The sequence below is a fragment of the Microtus pennsylvanicus genome, chromosome 3 (genome assembly GCF_037038515.1).
Source record: "Microtus pennsylvanicus isolate mMicPen1 chromosome 3, mMicPen1.hap1, whole genome shotgun sequence".
Taxonomy (NCBI): Eukaryota; Metazoa; Chordata; class Mammalia; order Rodentia; family Cricetidae; genus Microtus; species Microtus pennsylvanicus.
This window is the reverse complement of record NC_134581.1, coordinates 126,664,538-126,687,942: the sequence shown is the minus strand read 5'-3', so window position 1 is coordinate 126,687,942 and position 23,405 is coordinate 126,664,538. Positions and strand designations below refer to the sequence as shown.

General features: G+C 45.2%; 1 protein-coding gene and 1 pseudogene across 3 annotated transcripts in view; one reads left to right on the top strand and one right to left on the bottom strand.

The window, feature by feature from the left end:
• The first annotated feature begins 5,025 nt into the window (after positions 1 to 5,025).
• The window catches only part of Rgs20 (regulator of G protein signaling 20), a 77,709-nt gene continuing 59,329 nt past the window's right edge, over positions 5,026 to 23,405 (top strand). Inside the window, exons 1-2 of one of the 3 annotated variants that reach the window (XM_075967061.1) lie at positions 5,026 to 5,367; positions 20,841 to 21,155. In XM_075967061.1, coding sequence (XP_075823176.1) covers positions 5,200 to 5,367; positions 20,841 to 21,155 — 483 coding nt within the window. In that variant the 5' untranslated portion in view covers positions 5,026 to 5,199. Of the gene's footprint in view, positions 5,368 to 20,840; positions 21,156 to 21,268; positions 21,996 to 22,366; positions 22,655 to 23,405 lie in introns of those variants that run through there. The other 2 variants (XM_075967062.1, XM_075967063.1) reach the window with 2 other exon arrangements.
• LOC142846693 (60 kDa heat shock protein, mitochondrial pseudogene) lies at positions 7,017 to 9,545 on the bottom strand (annotated as a pseudogene).

The window sequence follows — 23,405 nt, the reverse complement described above, 5'->3', positions numbered from 1 at the left end:
AGACTTCCTTCCTGGTTACGCAGAGGGCTGACAATGATCTGTAAGTTTTTTCCCCTTTAAATAAATACCACCCTATTAATCATAATTCCAAACTGGTGTGGCATTGTTTATGACTTACATCTTCACAATATTCTGTCTGTGTGTATGCCTGCACACAGACCTCATTACAGATGGTTGTGAGCCACCATGTGGTTGCCAGGAATTGAACTCAGGACCTTTTGAAGAGCAGGTAATGCTCTTAACCACTGAGCCATCTCTCCAGCCCCATGAGATTGGTTTTTCATTCCAGATATTATCATTGATACTATGTTCCCCTCCACCTCTTTCTCTGTCTCCCCCTCTCTGTGTTTCTCTGTGTCTCTAGTCACTGTTAATCCTGTATTCTTATCAAATGAATTTTTTAGCTCCAGAATTTTAAGTTGAGTCATATTTGTATCTCCCTTGTCACTACTTCATATGTTCTTTTCTCCCCTTTAGCTTTTTGAGCTTGTGGAATACATTGTAAAACACTATTTTCATTACCTGTTTACTGATTTCTATTATCTGTGCATTTGGGCATGAATTTCAGCTGACTGCCTCATCTCTGATTATGGGTCATATATGGTGTTGCTTCCTGGCAGACCTGAAACTTGTTAGATACCATATCTGGTGAATGCTGCTTCATTGGGTGTTGGGATGACTGTTATCTCTCTACATAGTATGGAGCTTTGATCCAGGACATACTTCCATCACCAAGAATATGATCTTTTGCATCTCACCATAAGCTTTGTTAGGGGAAACTAAGATGGTATGTGTTCTATGTTTGATTTCCCCGATAATGAGGAAAAACTCATCCGAGTTCTGAGTACCCAATGAGATAAGGAGTGTGAGGCCTTTGAGAAGTGCTGCGCGCTATTCCCAGACCTCCCTGAGCTCTCAGGATGACTTCCTCTATTTCTGGTTGGTTCCATCCCTGACCTCACACCACAGTAGTGGTCAACTGAACCCCTCAGAAACCTCGGGAGGTTTCCATTCTCTACTCTGTGTAGCTCTCAGCCTTCGGAGCTCCTGATACCCAAGCATCATCCAGAACCCCTGCTCAGCTCTTCACCTGCCGCAGCAAGTCCCTTCCCTGAACCCGAGCCCCAAACCTTCCTCCCAGCGTGAAGCTAGAGGACAAATGGGCCTCACTGTATTTTTTCTGTCACTTGGGAATTTCCGCCCCTCAGTACTGATGCCCAATATCCGGGTACTGTTGCTGTTTGTTTGTTTGTTTGTTTTAAAAATAGATTTATTTATTTGTTTGTTTGTTTATTTTGTATACAGCATTCTGCCTCCATGCATGCCCACACGCCAGAAGAGGGCACCAGATCTCATTACAGATGGCTGTGAGCCACAATGTGGTTGCTGGGAATTGAACTCAGGACCTCTGGAAGAGCAGCCATTGCTCTTAACCTCTGAGCCATCTCTCCAGCCCTGTTTGTTTGTTTGTTTGTTTGTTTTTATAGGTATCATTGTCTTTCGTTTGCTTCTGTGGGGAGAGTAAATCAGGCCACTATCATTTCATCTTGACTAGCCGTAGAAATCTGAGTATTCTTTTTGACCACAAATCTAAGAGGAAAGATTTTGTGTAAGAGAAGCAGAAAATGATTGTGTACTAGTAATGAACCCTCCCCCCCCTCAAAAAAAAACAATAAATAAAACAGAGTTAACTTTAAAAAGAGTCAAGAAATGAAACCTGCTGTAGGGATACATGCTTATCGTGGTGCTCTGAGAGGTGGAGGCAGGAGGAACCAGAGTCCAAACTGAGTCTTGGTTACAGTAAATTCAAGGCCACCCAAGGCATGAGACTCTGTTAAAAAAATAAAAAATAAAATAAATAAATAAGGCCAGAAAAGATCTGCTTTATTTCCAATCAAAGAAACAACTGAAAAATTATATTTTCATCTAAATATATTCCCTATCTTTGTTCTTGGAATAACACCCTTCAGTCCTGAACTGGCATCCCACATGTTTGAGCATCATTTGCACCCCACACTTAACAAGAGGACTGAGATTGTAATACTCTGCCTACTTCTACTGTTGGAGTCCATGTCATAGTGGGCACCTTGACAACAAAGAATAGATGAAGAGGCCCAGAATGTGTGCATCCTAATAAAAACTGTGAGATGTCAAGATTATCTGAGGAGAGGGTGGAGATGTGATGCAAGCACCTGAGGAGCCAAATGTGAAGATCCTTTCTTCTTCCAGCTTCCATTAATAACTTAACGCTAGGGCCTGTGGGTTGGTTGTGGGTGAGGCTGAACTAGAACGAGATTAGAGATGGCTGTCTCTCCAAACGTTCCTCTCTACCACCCACATGGGATTTCTTTCATAAGCCAGTTGGAATCCAGGCCTTACCCTATTATATGACTATCACATAAAAGCATTTTTATATATAATATTGTGTATCTGAGCAAACACTGAATTACTGTTCACTGAGCTTATTTAAGTTTATGATGAAAAGAAGTAGCAAGGAAAGCGGAAGGAAGTGAGAAAAAGGCAGCTCTCTGAGGAAAAGAGCTCTGGTGTTTTCTGAGTAGCAGGCAAGAGAAGTTCAAAAGCAGCCGTCTGATGGTGAATATTGTCAGTTTGGCACAATCTAAAACCACACAGAAGATGAACCTCGGTGCCTGAAGAGATGGCTCAGCGGTTAAGGGCACTGACTGCTCCTCCAGAAAACCCAGGTTCAACGTCCAGCACCCACACCGCAGTTCACAACTGCCTGTAACTCTAGTTCCAAGGGACCTATGGAAAAATACCAATGCACATAAAATAAAAATAAATGATTTTTTAAAAGAAGTGTGAGACCCTCACCCCTTATTCTCTAAGGAACGAAAAGGAATTTCCTAGCAGAATGTTTTAAAATTAGAAACCCAGACTAGCTTCATGTTCCCAGAAAGATAATGTTTTCTTTCCCCCTCCCACCCAGGAAATTCCAAAACACAAGGACCCCCGGCCACCTGGTGATAAAGATGCCCCTGGATTCTGAAAACAAAGAACAGGCTGACTACACAGGATGGGAGAGAAAGCAAAGACCTTGCACCTGTGCCAGACACCCCCACCGCATTCAGTGTCCCCAAATCCCAGCCCCCCCCCGCCCCGCCCAGAAGGGCTGCTTGTGGATTTTCGCCTCCCTGCCTTGCTTCACACAGTGTAAGGGGACATACTCCTAGCTAGCTTGAATTATGCTAATTAGCAATAAAACCTTGCTATTGCAGTCTGGTCTTCTCTGGTTTCTGGTGGCCTCTCTGGGGGTCGTAGTCTGGGCACAATGGAAGAAGAACCTCTTGGGATGTTTGAGAGGGAGTTTCTAAATTGGGTTGATTGAGATGGAAAGACTTACCCTAGATGTGGGTGGAACTGAACCAAATAATTCAGCCTCAGAGACTCTTTGAACACAGACAGAACACAGTCATTTCCGTGCTTGCTGTTCTCCAGGAAAATATATCCTCAGGCAGCAATTCTGCTCTAGTTGATTCCTAATCTCAACCGTCAAAGCTTCTCTATACTTTCATGTTGCTACTGAGACTTAAACGCTAGTTGAAGATTTGTCTCTGTGTCTCATGCCATAAGACAAGATATAACTTGTGCAGCAGAAGGGAAGGAAATGGGCCAAGAAGGAGAGATGAGACAGGAAGTGACTTCTGCGCCACAGAACTCTCTTTGGAGCACATTCTAGAACACTGGGCTGTAGCACTGCTTCAAGTGAGCACATGTTTACAAAAGGCAAGCAAATGCCATAGCTCCGGAGAGCCATAGCTCTTCTGCGTACCTCGGGTCAGGGGCTCCAGATGTCCCTGCTGGCCCAGGACTGGCTGAGGAGCCCTTAACTGCAGAGCACAGTGGCTATTCCTCCACATCTGCAGACAGAGGTTGAAACCAAAGAGTGCAAATCATGTTCTTCAGTCAGTTCTCAAAGGTTACAGATCCCAAGGTTCCTGATTCAGAAAAGGAAATTTTTGTTGTCTGTGTTACACACGAAACATCAAAGTCTTTTCATTGGTTGCATGTTGTCTATATAAAATCCGTTAATAAAAAAAAATGATGCCACCTACTCAGATTATAGTAAACAGGAAGAAGAAAGTGTATGATTGCCACCAAGGTAACTGTTTGCTCACGTTCCACTATCAATAAAAAACTGAAGGGCACTATGTCTGTGCTCCCAAACAACATATGTCATGAGTAAACACAAAATGAATGTATATTTGTACTTCATATTCGTGGGCTCCTTAGTCATGATTTTAATCAACCACAGACTAAAATGTTCTTGAAAAATACATGCCTTGTAGTTAGAGAGATGGATCAATGGTTAAGATTGGCGACAATGGGCACATACACAGGTGCACACCCACATACAAACCAACATGAATGAAAAATAAATGAATGAAACTTATGCCTTGGCAATGCTGAAGCGTGCCTGGGCAGCCCATATATGCCTGTTCTGTTGAACTTGTCCATATTGGGTTTCAAGGTCTAAGATAAAGATAGATGACTGGCCAGGTCCCTTCCTCAAGAGGGCGCCAGATCTCATTACAGATGGTTGTGAACCAAACATACACACCCATAATTAAAAATAATAACCGCTTTTTTAAAAACACAACTTTTTCTTCTTTCTGTATTTGCGCCGCTTGCAGATGTATCCAAGTTTCGCTCTATGGCATGTCTCTGTAATGAGGCTCCTCCCGGTACCGGGGCAACCCCACTGAGCAGCAGCGGCCTTGGCTTATGGAGGTCTGAAGGGCTTTGCCTTCAGAAAGGAACAAGGGTGTGAGGCCAAATCAAAAAGGTACCGTGAGCAGATGGGGTGTCCTCACAGGTCCCCTCAGATAGCATCACAACACTTGACTTGCTGCCTTTTGTTCAGCTCCTTCTCACTTGGAACACAGTGCTACAGTCCAGCAGCTTAGAAAGACGAAAATTTACTTACTCGCCTACAGAGGGCAGTCATGACATACACACTCAGTGAGCAGCTTTCCCTGGAATAGAAAGCTAAAATGCGTGGCTAAGACACTGCTTATCCACAGATCGGATCAGCCTTTTGCTTTGCTTAGGGTAGCTTTGCAGGAAGGTACCCAGCATCTTCAGACAGGGCCCTGCGTTAGCCAACCGAAGAACAGAGAGGATCCAGTGGTGTAAAACCAGATGACAAGACCCGCCTGAGGCATTTGTTGGGAAAACATGCCCAGCCTTTCCCAAGAAAACCAAGAGTGCCTCAAAGGGCATCTTCCCAGGCAGGCTACCTGGACACAGTTGCTGCCCCTGTTCAAAGCAGAGGGAGATTATAATCTCAGAATTCACCAAGCCGCAGAAAATACAGGGGACTCTCAGGCTGGGATTGGTGTCAAGGTAAGATGATCTTCACAATCCCCAGTGACTTTGGCAGGGAAAGGTTAATCTGTAAAGACTGTAAAGCCAGCAGGCACTTTTAGTATCATTAGCCACCGTAGATTAATGAAGATTTGCCAGGAATATTTTTGAAACAATCTACAGGAAACCTAAAAACTTGGAAATTACCTGGTGTCCAGATTTCTACATCCTAAACAGTTTCCCTTTGCCCTTGCTTTTTGAGTTGAGTTTTTGTTTTGTTTAATGGTTTGTTTACTTTTGTGCTTTTGTTTTGAGAGGGGAGCATTGGCCTCTGGTGCCCTGCTCTACATCCCCCACAGCTTTGGTTGTTTGTTTGCTGTTAGGAGATAATTGTTTTAAAAGCAGAAAACCTATCCTTAGTTTCTTTCACTATTGCTTTTAACTCTTGAATATTTTTCTTTGATATAAATACTATATGCCAGATAATTATGAAAGAAAAATACAGACTTCTTTCTAAAACCATTGCTACAGAATAATGATAAATTTCTACAGGGACATGAATATTTAAGAACTAAGAGGTGCTGTCCTGAAAATGTATAGCTTCCGAAAGTTAGTTTCCTAAGTGCGAGTTTCTGCATTGCTCCCATAGTGACAATTCTCCTGTTCAGTGTTGTACACTTCTTTGCAGAACATACAGTGTAAGACTGCAAATCCTCTTAACTATTTATAGACGTGTCTCTTAAAGGTTACTGGTATGGAGCAGAATGTACATGTGTCAATGTTTTGGGGTTTTTTTTGTTTGTTTGTTTGTTTGTTTTTTGGTTTTTCGAGACAGGGTTTCTCTGTAGCTCTGGAGCCTGTCTTGGAACTAGCTCTTGTAGACCAGGCTGGCCTCAAATTCACAGAGATCCACCTGTCTCTGCCTCCCAAGTGCTGGGATTAAAGGCATGCGCCACCACCACCATCCCCCTCCCCTCCCCCCCGGCTACATGTGTCAATGTTGAAGAAATAATTGGCAAAGCTCAGGAATAAATGTGGCAAAGCTCAGGAATAAATGTTGCAAAACCCGACCATACCTGTCCATACAATGGGTTTTTGATCCTACTGCACGTACTGGCTTTGTGGGAGCCTAGGCAGTTTGGATGCTCACCTTACTAGACCTGGATGGAGGTGGGTGGTCCTTGGACTTCCCACAGGGCAGGGAACCCTGATTGCTCTTTGGGCTGACCAGAGAGGGGGACTTAATCGGGGGGAGGGGGAGGGAAATGGGAAGCGGTGGTGGGGAGGAGGCAGAAATCTTTAATAAATAAATTTTAAAAAAAAAGAAAGAAAACCTGTCCATGTACGTTAGTTAACACTGGAAAACCCAGCTGTTCCTCAGCCACTGTCCCTCAGTCGTGGCTTATATACGGATAATTATGTTGCAGACTCTGCACTTAATTCTCCAAATCTTTCCTCTGATGTTATTTTAACTAGTTGACCCAAGCAGAAGACAGGGTAAACGATAAGGGAAAAAAAGTTTATTGTGAGTCTTTTTTGTAGAAATAATTTTACTTTTTTGATGTTTGTGAGCAGTATGGATTTCTGCCACTCCTCCCATCATCAACAACTAAGCACAGGGTTTATTCGGCTAACTGGTCATTTTTGGTGTTTTCAGATAGGGTTTCACTAAGTAGCTAAAACTGGCCTCAAAATCCTCCAACAATAGTCACTGCAGGAATTTTGAATGGTCCTTGAATAATTTCTATACCTATTTCCTGATCTTTATTATCATCCTTTAATGAATCCAAGGCTGGGATGCACCAAAACAGAGAGGAATCCATTCCTAGAACAAAGCCATCTGCAACAGCTGCTCCTGTAGCATTGAGAACATCTGTAACTCGTCTTCCCTCTCATTCCCCTCAGCATCGCGTGGCCCTCCAACCTGGAAGTATAGCCAGTCACTCCCTTAGCTTTTTCTCTGCATAGTCACCAGCTGTGCCTGCCTTGTGATTTCATGAATACAATTTTCAGCTTTGTCACCTTTGCACTCAAGGGATGGCATTGTCTTTGGTGACAACCTCTCCAACTTTTCTCAGTCCTGAGTTTGAACATTGTTAAGACTAAGCGGCAATCCCTCTCCTTCAAATACAGCACCACCAGTAATAGCAGCCGCATCTTCAAGCAGGTTCTTCCTATTGTCCCCAACCCCAAGAGCTTTGGCTGCTACAACCTAAAGACCAATTTTTAGCCTGTTCAAAGCCACTGTGCTTAGAGTTAGAGCTTCTGCAGCAGCATCTTCAACAGTTATGACCAAAGGCTTCTGATGAGCACTCGCCATTTCAAGAACAGGTTCAATGGACTGGACACTAGGACGTTTCTTTTCTTTCAACAGAACATGGGCATCTTGGAATTCACACTTTTACCTCTCAAAGTATTAATAAAATATTGAGAAATATATCCTCTACCAAACTTCATTCCTTCAATAATTTCTAATTCATCATTCAGATTTTTTATACTTTCCTGTGATGATGCGCTTTCTTCCAACATTAGAAATGATGCTTCCAATATCTTTGTCTCCATTTGCAGAAATCATCACAACTTGAACAGTTTCTTCAAAAATTGTCACAGGTTCAGACTATTTTTTTTTTAAGTTCAGAAATGACAGCATCAATAGCCAGTACCACACCTCTTCTGCTCTCCACTGGACTAGCTAGCACCTTTGCTGATCTTCTCGGCCTCCTTCTTGGCAACAGAACAGGCCAAAACAGTAGCAACAGTAGTGCCAGCCTCTTCATTTGTGTTATTGGCAACACCTTGAGCAAGTTTAAGGCCAGTATTTTTGTGTCTAGCTTTTAAATCAATTGCCTTTGCAACAGTGACTCCATCCTTTGTTACTTTGGTACTACTCCCCCAGCTCTGTTCAGTAATCGCTGTTCTTCCCTATGGGTAACAGCTACAGCAAGGGCTGAAAGATCTACACCTTGAAACACAAAGGCTCAGGCATCTGCAACAAAATTTACATCTTTGCAATAGTGCCAATTGAGGTGGGGAGCCAGTGTCCAGGACACTGGTTTCATCTGGAAAAAGATGGTTGGTAGTGGAAGTGTTTCTCTGGGGCTGCAGCGGGAGTGCAGGCGGCTGTCAGTGGGGGGTAAGATCAGGAAACAGAGTTTGCCACAAGCATTACAGATGTCAAGGCAATGCTGAAGGATGAGAAGCTAATTCCCAAAGATCAAACTGGATGATTCCACTTAGATACAATCCTTGGACTAAAATAATAGAGATGGAGAACAGATTAATTGTTGCTCAAGATTAGAGATGAAAGCAAAGTGACGGGTATAGCTCGATAAAGTGGAGAATGACTTAGTAGGAGCCTTGCAGTGATACATCTTGATTTTCCTGACTGGTCCACAAATCTAGCATGTGATATAATCTCACATAGCTACATGTACACATTCCCAAACACACAAATGTGTGTGTGATACATGGGGAATCTGAACAGCCACTATGAACTGTGCCAATGTTGATCTCCTGGTTTTCATATTGAACTGAAGTTATGCAATCTTCTTAGAGCTAAATTGAATGCACATTGCAATTTCCTGCAAATTTATACCGATTTCAGAACAAAAGGTTTAAGAAAATCTGGCAGACAGGTTAGACTGATGTTATCGACATGCTAATTGCTTACATTTATTATCGTGGCTTTTCTGGTTGTTCCTTCCATTTGGATCCTTGCCCAACTTCATTAAGTCAGTAGATTGAGCCTGTCAGACCAGGCTTAGAAGTTTAAAAAACAAGTTTGGAAATACTGTTGGTTACATATGGGAAATCAGAAGTCAGATGAGCGGTGACATGAATCTGGGTTTTCTGACTGTTTTCAGCGCTAAAGTGATAGTTGCCAAAATAATTTAAAAAGTAGACTGCAGACTGGGAGGATGGGTCAGTCGGTAAAAGTGTCAGATGTGAAGCCTTGCCTTTGAATTCCTAGCATACACATAAAAGCTGAACGTGGTTCCATGTGCATATGATCTCACCATTAGGTGGTAGAGATGGGCAGATTCCAGGAACTCACTGGGCAGCTGTCTGAAATAGATGAGCTGCTTGTTCTGTGATGGTCCCTGTCTCAAGGGAATGAAGTAGACAGCAACTGATGTCCTCCTCACGTGTGCAGGGGTTCCGTACAGGAGCAGGAACAACTGAAACACAGCAGCATCACCAGAAGCCCACTCCAGCATGAGTGACAACTCTTGAAATCTGAACCCCCTCCAGTTTACTGCAGGACTTGCAGGCAGCTGAACAGGTTGGAGGGTGTCTCCCTCGGGTAGCTTAGCTGGTCTGAGCATCTCCTTTGCAGCCCTTGATGTTTATATATCTTTAAGGAGGGAGGGCCTTTGTACGTCTGGTAAATTTCAGGTATTTCCTAAGACTTTTGAGTTTTTTCTTCCAAAATCTCAATGAGGCTTCCTTTAGAATTCCCAGCATCCTGTCCTTTTATCTTCCTCCTTCTCTTCCTCTTTCTTTTTAAATAGGGTCTTACTGTGTAGTCCTTGTTGTACTGATACTCGCTGTGTAGACAAGGCTGGCCTTGAACTCACAGAAATTTGTCTGCTTCTGCCTCCCAAGTACTGTAATTAAAGGTGTGGAGTACCTTGCCTGGCCAACTGCCAAGACCCTAGAGCCTCAGAGGAAAATGATAACTAACTGTAAAGCCAACACTTGGTGGAGGTGCAAGTGATAATTCAAGACCTCCCTTGTCTACATAACAAATTCAAGACCCTGTCTCAAAAGAGGACTGGTAAACTGAGATCTTGTGCTTTGGAATACAGAATTCTCAATGAATCTTTCTGAACCATGAATTTATTATAATTTTTCTAACACGGCATTATTTTTTACCACAAAATGAGTTCTCCCTCAAGCGGTGTGTGGACATAAACTCTCCTATGCCTTTCTTCATTAGGGTTTTTACTTCCTTTCATGACAAAGAGTAGAAATGGAAGGCCAGATACATCCTGGGTCAGCAGTCTTCCAAGACAGGAGACATGAGAAGGGCAGACATCATTGCAGCCAGTCTGGTGAGACCTCAATATCTGAATATAGACTCAGACATGCATGTCTACTGTGTGTGTGTATTCTGGTCTGGTAATAAATATGGCCAGGGATGAGACAAGAGAGCTGTTTCTTCAGCATAATTTTTACCTCATCCCAATGCAAATACCTTTCCAGAACTGTGGTCCAAAATGCTCTCTTCTTCCAGCCCTCTGTGATTGCTTGAGCTAAGTGTTAAAATTTCAAGCATAGGGGGCTGGAGAGATGGCTCAGTGGTTAAGAGCATTGGCTATTTTTCCAGAGGTCCTGAGTTCAATTCGCAGCAACCACGTGGTGGCTCACAACCATCTGTAATGAGATCTGGCACCCTCCTCTGGTGTGGGGGCATAATGGAGGCAAAATGTTGTATACATAATAAATAAGTAAATCTTTTTTAAAAATTCAAGCAATGAGCGCAGAAAAATGAATTTCAAGGACTCCAAGAGCAGCTGCTAAAATGCAGTGCTTTGTGGAAGGAAAATATGAAGGAAGGAAGACAGGAAAAATGCCTTAGTCAGAAAGTGATCATCCTGGTGGTACCCAGGAACTCCCCATCAATGTGTTCTGAAGGCATTGTTACTCCATCCTACTTCTGGACAAATGACAAATTAACTGAGCTCAAAGCTGTGCCTTTTCTTTCTCAAAGTTCTCTGAAAATAACTTCATGGCGATTAACTTAGCTCTTCTGGCATTCTTGAAAGGCTCACTTTGAGTTTCCTCGGAATTTTGTCTGCCATATTGGTCCTGCGTGGGTTCAAGCAGTCCGGGACTTAGTGTGAAATTCTTCCAGTTAAGGCAGATGTGGATGTACTCAACAGGCTGTGGACCCAGGAGTTTGAGTTTTGTTACAGAGCATGGTGACTACAGTTAAAAATCCTAAATTGTTTATTTCAAGGACACTAGAGAGTTTTAAACATCCTCTATCCCCCCCAAAATCACAAGTAGGTGAGATGAAGCATGTTAATAAACCTGACGATTTAATCATTTAACATGTGTTCATACATAAAAACATCATACTGCACCTCATAATTACACAAAATTTACTATTTTAAGGAAGAACAAAATAGAAAACAGAGTTTTAAGGATAAAACAAATTAAACAAAAATAAAGCCAAATAATACTTTAGCTTGTCACAAGAAAGTCTTGGTTATATCTCTGAGACTTTTGTTCCACAGCTATCTGGACAATGCTTTAAGTTGATGAGGTATCTAATAGTCAACGCCTTTGCACTGATATAGTCTAATAGTCTAATAATCTAATAGTCAATATTTTTGCACTGATATAGTCTAATAGTCAATGTCTTTGCAGTGATAAATGAAAAAGGTGATCCTTTTAAAGGAGAATAGCAAATAGCAACCTTCTCAATGTCTCATAAAATGTTCATAGAGTTTAGTGAATGATTTTGTCATGAGCCCCAAAGAGACTTCCCCTTTACTGGCAAACAGCCAGATGTTAGATCTTCAAGGTAGCTTGCTGCTGTGGTTTGGGTGTGTTCCCCAAACCACATGTTAGAGGTTTGATCCCTAGGTGACACTATTGGTACACAGGGATTAACAGGAAGTGATTGGTCATAAAGGTGTAGCCGTCACAATTAATGTCTTTGTCCTAGGAATAAGTTAATTGTCCCAGCAGAGGTTTGTTACAGTGGCACCTGTGGCTCTTGTCCACCCTCTCTTGCTAACTTTCCACATTTATCATGATACAGCCCAGCCCAGCAGATGTCCTTGAATTTACTAGTCACTGAGATCATGAGCCAAATAAACTTCCTTGTGAAATCTAGCCCATAGTACTTTGTGTTAGCAGCAGAAATGTAGTAAACGATAACCCAACTCAGGCAACCCATCTGTGCCTGCCAGGGAGGCGACAGTAACAACCAAGACCTAAGATATCACAGGAAGGTGGGTCCCATGGCTTCACTAAGTGTGTTCCACGGTCAGAGCTAGGCCTATGGTCAATCTAACTGCAGAACAGGCTGGGAATGTGGAAAAGCCCAAGGTACCAGTAAACATTAATAATACAACACAAACATGTACCACACCCTCCAGTGAAACCATAATCTGAGCAACTTGGAGTTTGGAGCTGTTTTCAGCCCTTCCACAGAACCATACTCTATTCTACTTCAAATCTCAGCCACGCTTCCGGAAGTGAGGGAAGTTGCTAGCAAGCACTGATCCTTTCTTCCAAGCAATGCCTTATTTCATTGGTCACCCTTTTCTTAACTATTTGATATATCGTCATGGTCTTTGCACTTTATGGATAATGTCTATCACTGATTTCTTCTGTTGATTACAGAGAAATTCCGTTGGTGATTCTGTGGCCCCTATCTACTTTCCTGGGTCCTCATTTTCTAAGCAGCCTTGGTCAAAAGCCAAGTTACAACTCTGCCTGGCTCGTCCATCAGAAATGTAATCACAACGGGAATTAAAAGTGAATGCTTTGGGATGTTAAGAAATTGGGGGTGGAGCAGAGACCTCACTGCATTTTGAAATTCCTTCTCCCTCAGTTAAGATCCAACCTGAGTCGCTGCTTCTTGGCACCGGTTCTGCACGTCATACTAGTGCAACAATGGCTCCCATTTTTTTCTAAAGCAAGGGGGAAAAAGAACACCAAATGGTGACTACTCAGAGAAGTTCAAGTGTTGTGTGAGTCTCAGCTAGTAAAATCCAAAGCTTGATTGTCACTCACTGAAGTTTGATTACTTGACAACTCCTTTTTATTAAGCACCTAAAAAGTTGTGTAATAAGCATCCTTTTAATACAAACTGAAAAAAAGAAGTATGACTATATAGAAAATCATGTCTTTGGAAGTGCAAGGACTGGGTTTTTTTTTTTTTTAAATCAGGTCTAGGTTGGGTTTCATTCTCTGAGCCTTGGTTTTACCGTCTACAAAAAATAAGGCAAACAGTTTTAAAAATTTAAATTATTTTTCTCATATCACACCAAGTCCTAGCTTGAATGTTTGGTTTCTTGTATTTTGATTCTGTTCTTCATAAGTTTTATAATTGTAACTAAAAGAAAAATTCACGTCTTCCTTGTCAACCCCGTGTTTGCCAAAGAATGTGTGGGTGGGTTAAAAAATTAAATTAAAAAAATTAACACAAACACCCACATATACATTTTAATATGTTGCTTTGAAAAAGGATCAAATGAGATAAGTATGTCAAAATGTTGGAGTTGGGGAGTGGCTCATTTACATAATGCTTGCCTAGCACACCCCTGACCCTGGATTAAATCCCCAGCAGTGGAGGTGTCAGGATCTGAACAAGGTTAAAGACACACAGTCTTCAAATGTCCTCAGAGAACCTGCACCTGTGTGTCCAGGGTCCATACGGTTCTGAGCCTCTGGAAGCCAATATGCTTGGTTTGTAGACAGTTTCTTTCCAGAAGCAGCTGACTTCGTTATCTGCTTCTACAGGTGGTGCTCACGCTTACTGGGCACATAGTAAAAACCAAATCAGTGCTGATTGATCAATACATTAGTAGACAAAAAATTGTTTCTTTGCTTCATCCCCGCCGTCATGTACAGTTTTGTTATTTCCTGACTTCTTCAAATTAAAACTATTTTAAAAAAATCTTCTTTCAAACACTCATGTGCCCTAAAAAAAAGTTGATGTTAGTTATGAATCCTGAATAGCTCCCAAAATGTATCATTTCAAAAACACTATCAACCTCCAACTTCCCCAAGAAAAAGAACCCTTTAAAATGCTAAGCAAAGCAGTCTAATTCAGTCACTCAAAGAAATCAATGACTGCTTACAATTTTTTTCAGCAGCCAGGCCAGAAAAGGAAAAAAAGCAGAGAATAACAGGCCTCTGCATGGCAAAGTAAGGCCTCAGAGAGCTCACTTCATTAGACACTGCTGGAAAAAGCTACAAAGCCCAGACAGTCCTGCAGAGCCCTCCCGCAAATTGTCCACTTGGAACACACAGTGTCTTCCCTTGTACTTGCCATCTTGTTTGTTGATTTTCTGGATCTACCATCATGAAATTGGGAGATGCAGCAGGTGCTCCCTTTGGCATCAGGCCTTTTCTGAATACCCATTATGCTAAACCTCTTACCTAGGAGGTTTGCCTGTACAACTGGGACAGCGTTTATCCCAGTCTTCTGCCGTTGAAGAAAAGATAAAATACAATGCTTTAAAACTACTCTACGAAAGGATTCATGCCTATAATCCAAGTTCACTTGATGTTGAGGCGGAAGTCAATTAGTGTGATGCCAATCTGGGCTCTGTGGTGAGATGGCTCAAATGTGCTGATTCTAAGTAAGAAGTTTCACTGTTGGCCTTTCCCTTTTCCTTGCCCTGTGTGTGTGTGTGTGTGTGTGTGTGTGTGTGTGTGTATGTGTGTGTGTTATTCAGGCTGATAAAACAGCTCAATTAGTGAAATGCTTACTCTCCAAACATGAGGCCCTGAGCATTCATCCCCAAGTCCTATGTAAAGGAAAGACACACTAGGTCCTCTTGGACCACTCCTGTAATCCCAGCATTGGGGAAGTGGAGACAGGAGAATCTCTAGGACTCACTGGCCAGTCAATCTAGTCAATTGATTAATTGAATAGCTCCAGATTCAGTGAGAGACTGTCTCAAAAGTAAGGTAGAGAAGCAACTGAAAAAGGAACTCAATGTATGTACACAAACAGAAGAAATGTCAAACATTCCTTAGCATAATGGAACTTTATCTGCTTAGCATCCTGGCTAACAATTATCAACTTCATATCATAACACCTCTAAGTTCAATTAACAAATACTCAATACAACACAATTGGATTCTGCCATTTGCTTCCTTTCAACATTTTAGCAATTTCCTATTGCTTTTTAATAAATCTAACATCTTCTAAATGATCCACTTACCAGGTTTATTCTACATAATTCTTCCTATCCTCTAAATCACCAAACCTTCAAGAAGGATGCCCACATCCTTTCTTACGCATGTTGAATTCCAAGCCCTTCAGGAAAACAATATAGAAGATATATAATAAATAGTGTTGAAAGAATGACTAAAGGAGGGCGTGTGTGTGTGTGTGTGTGTGTGTGTGTGTGTGTGTAGTACTAGCGTTTGGAGGGCTGAGGCTGCAGGGTTGTAAGGATGAGGTTAACCTAGGCTATGTATGGAGACCTTGCATTCCAGTCAGTGTTCTGTTGTTATGAAGAGACACCATGACCATGGCAACTCTTATAAAGAAAAGGGTTTAGTTGGGACTGGCTTACAGTTTCAGCAGTTAGGTTATTATCATCATGGCAGGAAGCACAGAGGCACAGAGGCAGAAACTGAGAGTTCTACATTTGGATCCTCAGGCAGCAAGAGCAGAGACACTGGGCCTGGCTTGGGCTTTTAAAAAGCTCAGAGGCCACCCCCAGTGACATACTTCCTCCAACAGAGCCATACCTCTTAATCTTTTTAAATAGTGCCACTCCAAAAACATTGAAATATATGACCCTATGGGGACTATTCTTATTCTAACCACCATATCTTAGCATTGTTTTAAAAATGCAGAGAAAAATGTAGTAGCATGAAACACCCTTCTACCCTTTCTACCCATGCCCTGCTTCTCTGTCTGTTTCGGATAGTTCTTTTTACTTGATTATGCTATAATCTACCTTTCAACAAATACTAAGAGGAGAATTATACTAGGCAGTGTGTATCTTACAAACACTCTGAGTAGTGACAGCATACATCAACGTGAGAAAACCTAGGAGAGTGAAAACTCAGTGACAGAATGAGCGTCAACCTGCTGTGCCCTCCCTTTGTCCCTGGTGGACCGGAAGCTCATGCCTGGAAGAGTTTGTTTGTTCCCTTGCTTGTTTGGACTCAGGCTTTGTGCATCCTGGCCAGTGCTCTGCCATTGAGCTCTGTCTTCACCCCCTTGCAGTCTAGAAGTGATTCCGTTCATTGCAGTGAAATAGAAGCAACACACCATTTGCAGGATTAGCCATTTTAGCTAAATGAGTCCATGGCATTAGCTTTTTTTTATTTATCATGTTTTATGCCTATTACCATTATCTACTTCTAGAACTTTTTCTTTCCAAACAAACAATAACTTCACTCTCCCTCCTCTTCAGCCCCTAGCAACCTCTGCTCTACTTTCTGTCTCTAAATTTGCCTGTTCTTTGTACCTCCTATGAATGGATTCTTGTAATATTTGTCTTCCTGTATCTGGCTTCTTTCACTTAGCATAAAATGTTCAAGATTCATCCATGTGATAGCATATTCAGGAATCATGTGCCCTATCTGGCTGAGGGATTTTTAATTTATTTGTCGTTCATCTGTTCACTGACTATGTATTGAACCATTTACTGAGGGGCAAGCACTGTTTTGGGCACTATCAAGACAGCAATAGGCACAAGAGAGAAGATTCTTACTGACTTCTATTACATGTGAATATACGTGAGGGGTGTGTGTGTTGGAAAGATTTAAGCTTCAGGAAGTTGAGAACACTGACAAGCCTAAAGTCTGAAACAAGACAACAGCTTGCAAATTCAAATAAGAACTGATGCCAATCTGCAGGACAGGACAAGCAGGCTGGAAACTCAGCCAGGGTTTCTGTGTTGCAATCTGGAGGTCAAATTCCTTCTGAGGGAGAATCTGTCCTAGGCCTCATCTGAGCTCTAGCATTTTGCTAAGAGTCTTTGGCATTGCTTGGGTTGTAGACACATCACCCCGATCTCTGTCTCCATGCCTATACAGCGTTCTCCCTATGTGCAAGGGTAGGTCCACATCCTCCCTTTTTATAAAGAGACCACTCAGCAGAATACAGCCATCCAACTCTGGCATGACCTCACCTTGACTAATAACACTTGCAATGACTCTGCTTCCAAGCAAGGTCCTGAGGTGCTCAGGGTCCAAATTTCAAGATATAAACTGGGAAGAGTCACACCAGCTGGTAGCACAGAGCAATCTGTGAATATGAAGAGCTATTTAAAAAGGGAGTTTAAAACACTGACAACCAGGGGACTGGAGGTAAGGCTTGTGGTAGGGCACCTGTGTAGCGTGTAATGTACCTGTGTTCAATTTCCAGCATCCAGAAGGTGGCTGGGTTGGGGGGGAGGGGCGGTCAGGCAGACTGCTGAAGGTCTCTTCTGAGATAGCTTTCTTCAGACTGAATTTTTGATTGCATCAATACTCTGTGGCCCTCTCTGTCCATGCTGTTGGGGCCTAGAGATCACTACCATTCACACCCACTGTTCTTACACTCAGGGTCCCACCTAGGCTTCCAGAGCAGGAGATTTAAGACCAGAATTGTCTAAGGAACCCAAATGGTGTCTCCAGATGAGCAAACGAGAGCAAACTTTGTTTCTCTGGGATCTTTTAGGAATCTTATTCTGCCTGAACACTACCACAGCTCCTTCAAAAGAGTCTCTGTGTTGAAGCAGAAGACCAGAGCAAAATGCCTAATGAGGCATACCCAGGAAAGGAGCTTGAGAGACTGGAGAAGACCGGCTGGGAATAGGGGGAGGATAAGAGAGGGTCGAATTTTCACAAACACTATGACACCAAAAGCTGGGGTCTACAAAAGGCGCTAAGCTTTTTCAGGCCCCTTGGAGGCAGTCCAAACAGTCTCGGAAGTGTGCCAAGCGCTGGCAGCGTTTTGACTGCATTCTAACTTTCCCCGTGAGAGGGCGTGGAGGAGTAGCAATGGTTGAGGCTGGGCACCTTCCAGGTGTAGGTCGCTGGGAAGAAGCCAATCCCGTTTTAACTTTCTAGCTCCAGCCAACTGCTGGCGTTCCTGCACAGGTTGGCAAAGGGTCTGGGACTGCCCTGGGACTCAGGAACCAGGAGCAGGTGCGACCCAGGTCCATGGTCCAGGTAGCTGCGCCCATAAGAACTGCCCAGGTCCGGCCCCTTAGGGCATCTAAGTGTGTTGGCATGCGTTGAACAACCCACTGCCACCAACACACACACACACACACACACACACACACACACACACACACAGAGAGAGAGAGAGAGAGAGAGAGAGAGAGAGAGAGAGAGAGAGAGAGAGAGAGACAGAGACAGAGACAGAGACAGAGACAGAGACAGGGATACGTTCGCTGCTCCCTCTCAAGGCAAGGCAATCCTCGGTCTCTGGATGGGGTGGCAAGTCTGAGTTTTCCAAATGGCTAACTTACCCTGTACAAGTGAGCTACTGGCATATCTCCACGAATCTCCAGTATACATAGCTCCATTCGCAAAAGCAAGTGCACCATGGCAGAAGGCAGGTGAGGGGGCCTGTGAACCTGGAGATCGAAAATTGTAGGATGACCCCATTCCCCCAAGAAATGGTAGTGAAGGAAAGCAACAGTCACTGAGTGTACTTATGCGGAAATGTAAACCCAGATCAATTCTCCCCTGCGCATACAAACAACAGAGACGAATCAGACGTGGCTGGGCGGCTTCCCAGAAAGGCCTCATGAATGAGAATGGGTTGCTAGGTTTCCCTCCCTCCACCCCACATCCCCCGACAATCCCTTCCCACAGGGCTTCCACCGACAAAAGAAAACAGGCTGGCCGGGTGACTACCACTCCGGGAACCAAGCCAGGGCCGGGAGTGCCCGCGGCCGCTCCCGCCTTCAGGACCCTGGAGAGCGCCTGCGCTTGGCCCCTCGGACCTGAGCCCAGCTGTCCCTGGCGCTCTCCCCACCCGAGCCTCAACACACTGTCACTTTTATTCGTTGCTCCCGACTCTACTTTCATTTTTCTTGGCAACACTACTCTTTTTTTTTCACAGACAGATTGAAATGTTTTTGTGTTTTGCTTGAGGGAAGTGTTTGCATTGGCAGAGTTAGGTTCCGGTTTGTAACTACACTAAATGTTAGGACTTACGTAGCTAAGAAAGACTTAAAGATGCAATCCTAAAGCAAGTGGCCTTCAAACAATACTAAGGCACAGTGTGGCACTTACCTGTAATCCTTGAACCCAGGAATCTGAGGTCAAAAAATGGAAAATTTAAGACCTTGCACTACTCAGCAACATTTTTTAAAAGGTAATAAAAATTTTTGAGAAATAGTTCTTTTTGGCAATCCTACTGTATATATTCTCTTCTTCCCCCTCCTCCTTCCCCTCCATTGATCCCTCCTTCTCTCCCTTTTCCCCCTTCCTCCTTTCCTTCCACTTTCCCCTCCTCCTTCCCCTCCCTTCCTCTTGACCCTCCTCTTCTTTGAGAAAGATTCCCAGGTTCTCAAGTAGTTTACACTGACCTCAAATTGACTAAGTTGAGGATGAGTTTGCCTCCACTAACTTCCCCACCTCCTCAGTGCTGGGATTCCTGGCATAGGGGCAGTTTTGCTATGCTGAACTAGGGCTAGGTAAGCATGCTAGGTAAGCAACCTACCAAGTGAGCTACATCCCCAGCCTTAGCTGCTGTGCATCTTCATTCTCCTAAGGCAAGAATAGTTAAAGTTTAAAGATTCTTTAGAACAAACAATCAAAGCAAAACAAAACAAAACAAAAGTCTCTCTGTACTCTCCACACAATCCTGGCTGTCCTGAAACTCACTTATATAGACCAGGCTGGCCTTGAACTCACAGATTTGCCTGTCCAAGTGCTGGGATTAAAATCATGAGCCACCCCCCTCCCCCCAGCTAAAAAAACTTTTTAAAGACTAACTTCATTCTTTCATTTTCACAAAAGAAGCGATAAACTCTAAAGTTCCCTTCCCACAGTTGAGGGTTGTTAGTGGAGAGGTTATTTCTAGAACCCTGTGCTCCTGACTACTGCATGCCCACGAATGATATTTTTTAAACTACCCACAGGGTAGTTACTCTCTTAAAGTCTCCTAGAAACACGCAGAAAGCAGAAGACGTCTGAAGATGGAGTTCAGAAAAGAATTCTGCAGTAGGAAGGCTTATAAAACCCTGGTCTCCTCCACTCCAATGAACGCTAAGGTCAAGTGGGCCAGCCCCTTCTCCCCACAGCCCAATGTGGGTCTGGCATTCACCAGCCACCTGCATCTTCCATTCACATCTCACTTAAAAGCTACCCCAGTAGGACGTGGTAATCAAGTGAGTGCCTAGTCACTACCTCAAATGCGTAGTGGTTTGTTGGATAAGGACAGGGCGAGAAAGGAAGAAGTGCAAAAATGAATAGATGTGAACACAAACCTTACACAGGCACGCCATGTTGAACATGCATACAGATCCCACGGGGATGTTAACGAGCAGGTTCTGATGACCGAGGCGGGGTTAGGGACAGAAATTTTGCATTTTTGTGGAGCAGCTGGGTATTGGGTATTGGCAACAGCAGCTCGTCCAGGGACCACAACCTTGAAGAGCATCGTTTCAGGAAAGAAGTGAAGGGAGAGTCTATCCTCGCTCTTTTCCTTTTGCTTTCACCAACCTTCTCCTACAACCCCAAAGTAAAGTCTCAAAATACTTGAGCAAGAGGTCTCCTGTGTGTGACAAGACCCTAATGATTTGCTGGGTTTGTTTCTCTCGTTCCCCCACACCCTTCCCGCCGTCCGTCCTGCTCAGCTCCCAGACTCTCCAGCCTTCCGGACGCTGCTCCACCACCTTTCTAGCCTGCCTTGCAGCTTCACGCGATTCTTCTTGGATCTTCTGCGGCGACCCCCTCCCGCGACTGGCCCGCGGCGCTGGGACTGCTCCCCGCAGCTTCCGGCCTGGCCGGCCGCCAGGCTCTCTCCAGTGCCCCACCGCCTCCTGCTCCTACTCGCGGCCTCAATGGCACTTCCAGGTCGACCTCCGAGGGGTCGTCGTCTGAAATTGGCAAATCTAAACCCAGAGCCCAGAGAAGAGGACGCCTGCACTGGGAAGAGTTTGCCGGAGTCTGTGAGTACTGGGGACTCCACAAAACCTATCCTTGGCCTCCCGCGGCCCCAGCCTTTCCCGCTCGTTTCTAAGCTCGACTGACCCATCCCAGTCGGCACAAGGCTGGGCACACTGGGCTCCCGGACACTCCCACATCCTCGGAAGCTTCTAGAAGCTTCTTTCTCCGAAGCCATTCATTCCCGCTCTACTTTTCCTAGAAGCGAGAGCCTCTGAGGATCTTTTCCAACTGCGGTTGCAGCTCTGAGCCTCCCAGAGCATCCCAGCACCTCGCCACCGCCCGCAGCTGAGTTGGCGCTCCCACTCCTCTGCCTCTCTGCCTCTGCCGGAGAGGGAGGAAATGACATGACGTTATTTTTGTGTCAGGTCACTTTGCTGCCACAGTTTAGCCCTCCGAGCTCAGGCGCATTGCCCCAGGGGCCCACCCCAAGGTTTATTATTCCTCTACCCGCGGCGACCTGGGCGCTGGGAGTCCACAGAGCTAGGCTCTAGGTGGCGCGGCCGCACGGGGCTCCGCTCCACTTCTGAGTCCTGAGGGAAAGGCCTCTGTGTGTTGCGCGTCGCCGCCGGTAGGAGGCGAGCCCGGGAATGCCCAACCCTAGGAAAGCCTGTGTGGAGGCGGAGAGGAGGGAAGAGAAGGAAGAAGAGCTCAGCAGCTTAGACTGGGAGACGCAGGAAAGGGCGGGAGGCAGGAAGGCAGGGAGGCAGGGAGCCAGCGCCCGGAGTAGCAACTGCGCTCACAAGTGTTAGAAAACTAAGGCACACTCTGGACGCATGCGCACGGTCAACGGAGGCCAGAGGGCCAGAGCTTCCCCTCCAGCTAGTCCTGTGGAGCCTAGCTTGGTAAGTCTCCTTCCCAGACTCTCCCCGGAAGCCCTGGACCCAGCAGTGGAAGGAAACCCTAGGGTGGGCTCGTTCGAGGGACTTGGGGCGCCATTCCCTTCTTGCACGGTGATGGAAGCCCTAGCGAGTCATCTCCCCCTGAGTTAGTCAATGGTTGTCAAAAGTGGGTTGTGGGTTAGAGGAATGGCAATGTCTGAAGGAGAGCTCGAACCATCGTGAACAATTATTGTCCGATGGTCCCAGGTCTGAGACTCAGTGCCGGACGAGAATGTCATTAAGGTCTAAAGTGCATATTGGCCATGCCAAGCACTTTGGGAAAGCCCTAGTGCTCTCCCCTAGTGAGTTGGGGGCAGGATGCGCCCGGGGCGAGCAGTTTGAGCGCAGATGGGAAGGAGGTGGCACTCCGGGAACTCACCACCTCCCTTTCGGAGAAGCGCAACCCAGGCGAGCAGGCAGAGCTGGGTGCGAAGTGGGCGCTCAGACCGCACCCCGAGCGCTGGGATCTGCATGCACCTTGCTGCAGAGCAGACACAACAGTTGCTTAAGAGACAGGCGCTGGGGGCTTTTCCTTAGCCGCCCGGGCTGCTAGATTCTCCACACTCGGAGGGGCGTTCCCGACGTCGGAACCCACCGGGACGCCCAGGCTGCGGCGACTGAAGGTATGGGTGGGAAGCCGAGAGGCTGCGAGGAGGTGAGCGATGGGGAGTTGGGTCTTTGTACGCCGGTGCCCTGGGCCTTGGGAGCACTGGGTTGGCAGACAGCTCCTTCGGAGATCTGGGTGCGTGTGGCTATCCTCATTCACTGCTTCAAAGGAGTAGGTAGAGGAGAGGCCTCGGAAAAGGCGGAGCGCGGGGGCGGGGTGGATCTTCGGGGAGAGGTTTGACTGTGCTTCAGGATTTCAACACACAGGGAGTGGGCGACGAGAGGTGGGTGTTGGGGAGGGGTGTGCGGGCACGCGGATCTGGAGGTGGGGCGCTGAGAGAGGTGGCTTTCTTGGGCTGGGATGGGTTTGGAGCTTCCCGAATTCTGCAAGAAACCAAAGGAACTTGGGCAAGAGGAGCTAGCGACACAGACACGCAGCCCAGCGGCTGGTGGACACGGGGTGAAGCATGTTTGGGGCCGAACTGAGATTCCTGAGCGAGCATCTCTGCCTCTGCGCCCCCGGGCGGTGAACAGAGCCAGGGCGCATAGGTGGCGGTGCAGGGTTTCTGTCCTGAAGGAGAGTGAGGGAAAGGAAATCTCTGTTCCTTTCCAGGGACTTTGGTGAAGGCTTATCGCTGTCTTTGGCTTTCCGACTTCACAAGCACGGAACTATCCGGCTGGGCTTAGCGGCTGGGCTTAGCGGCCAGTCGCCACAGCAGCCAGTGCTCTCGGTGCTGGCGATAGCCCCTCACCCATTAGGTTATTGGG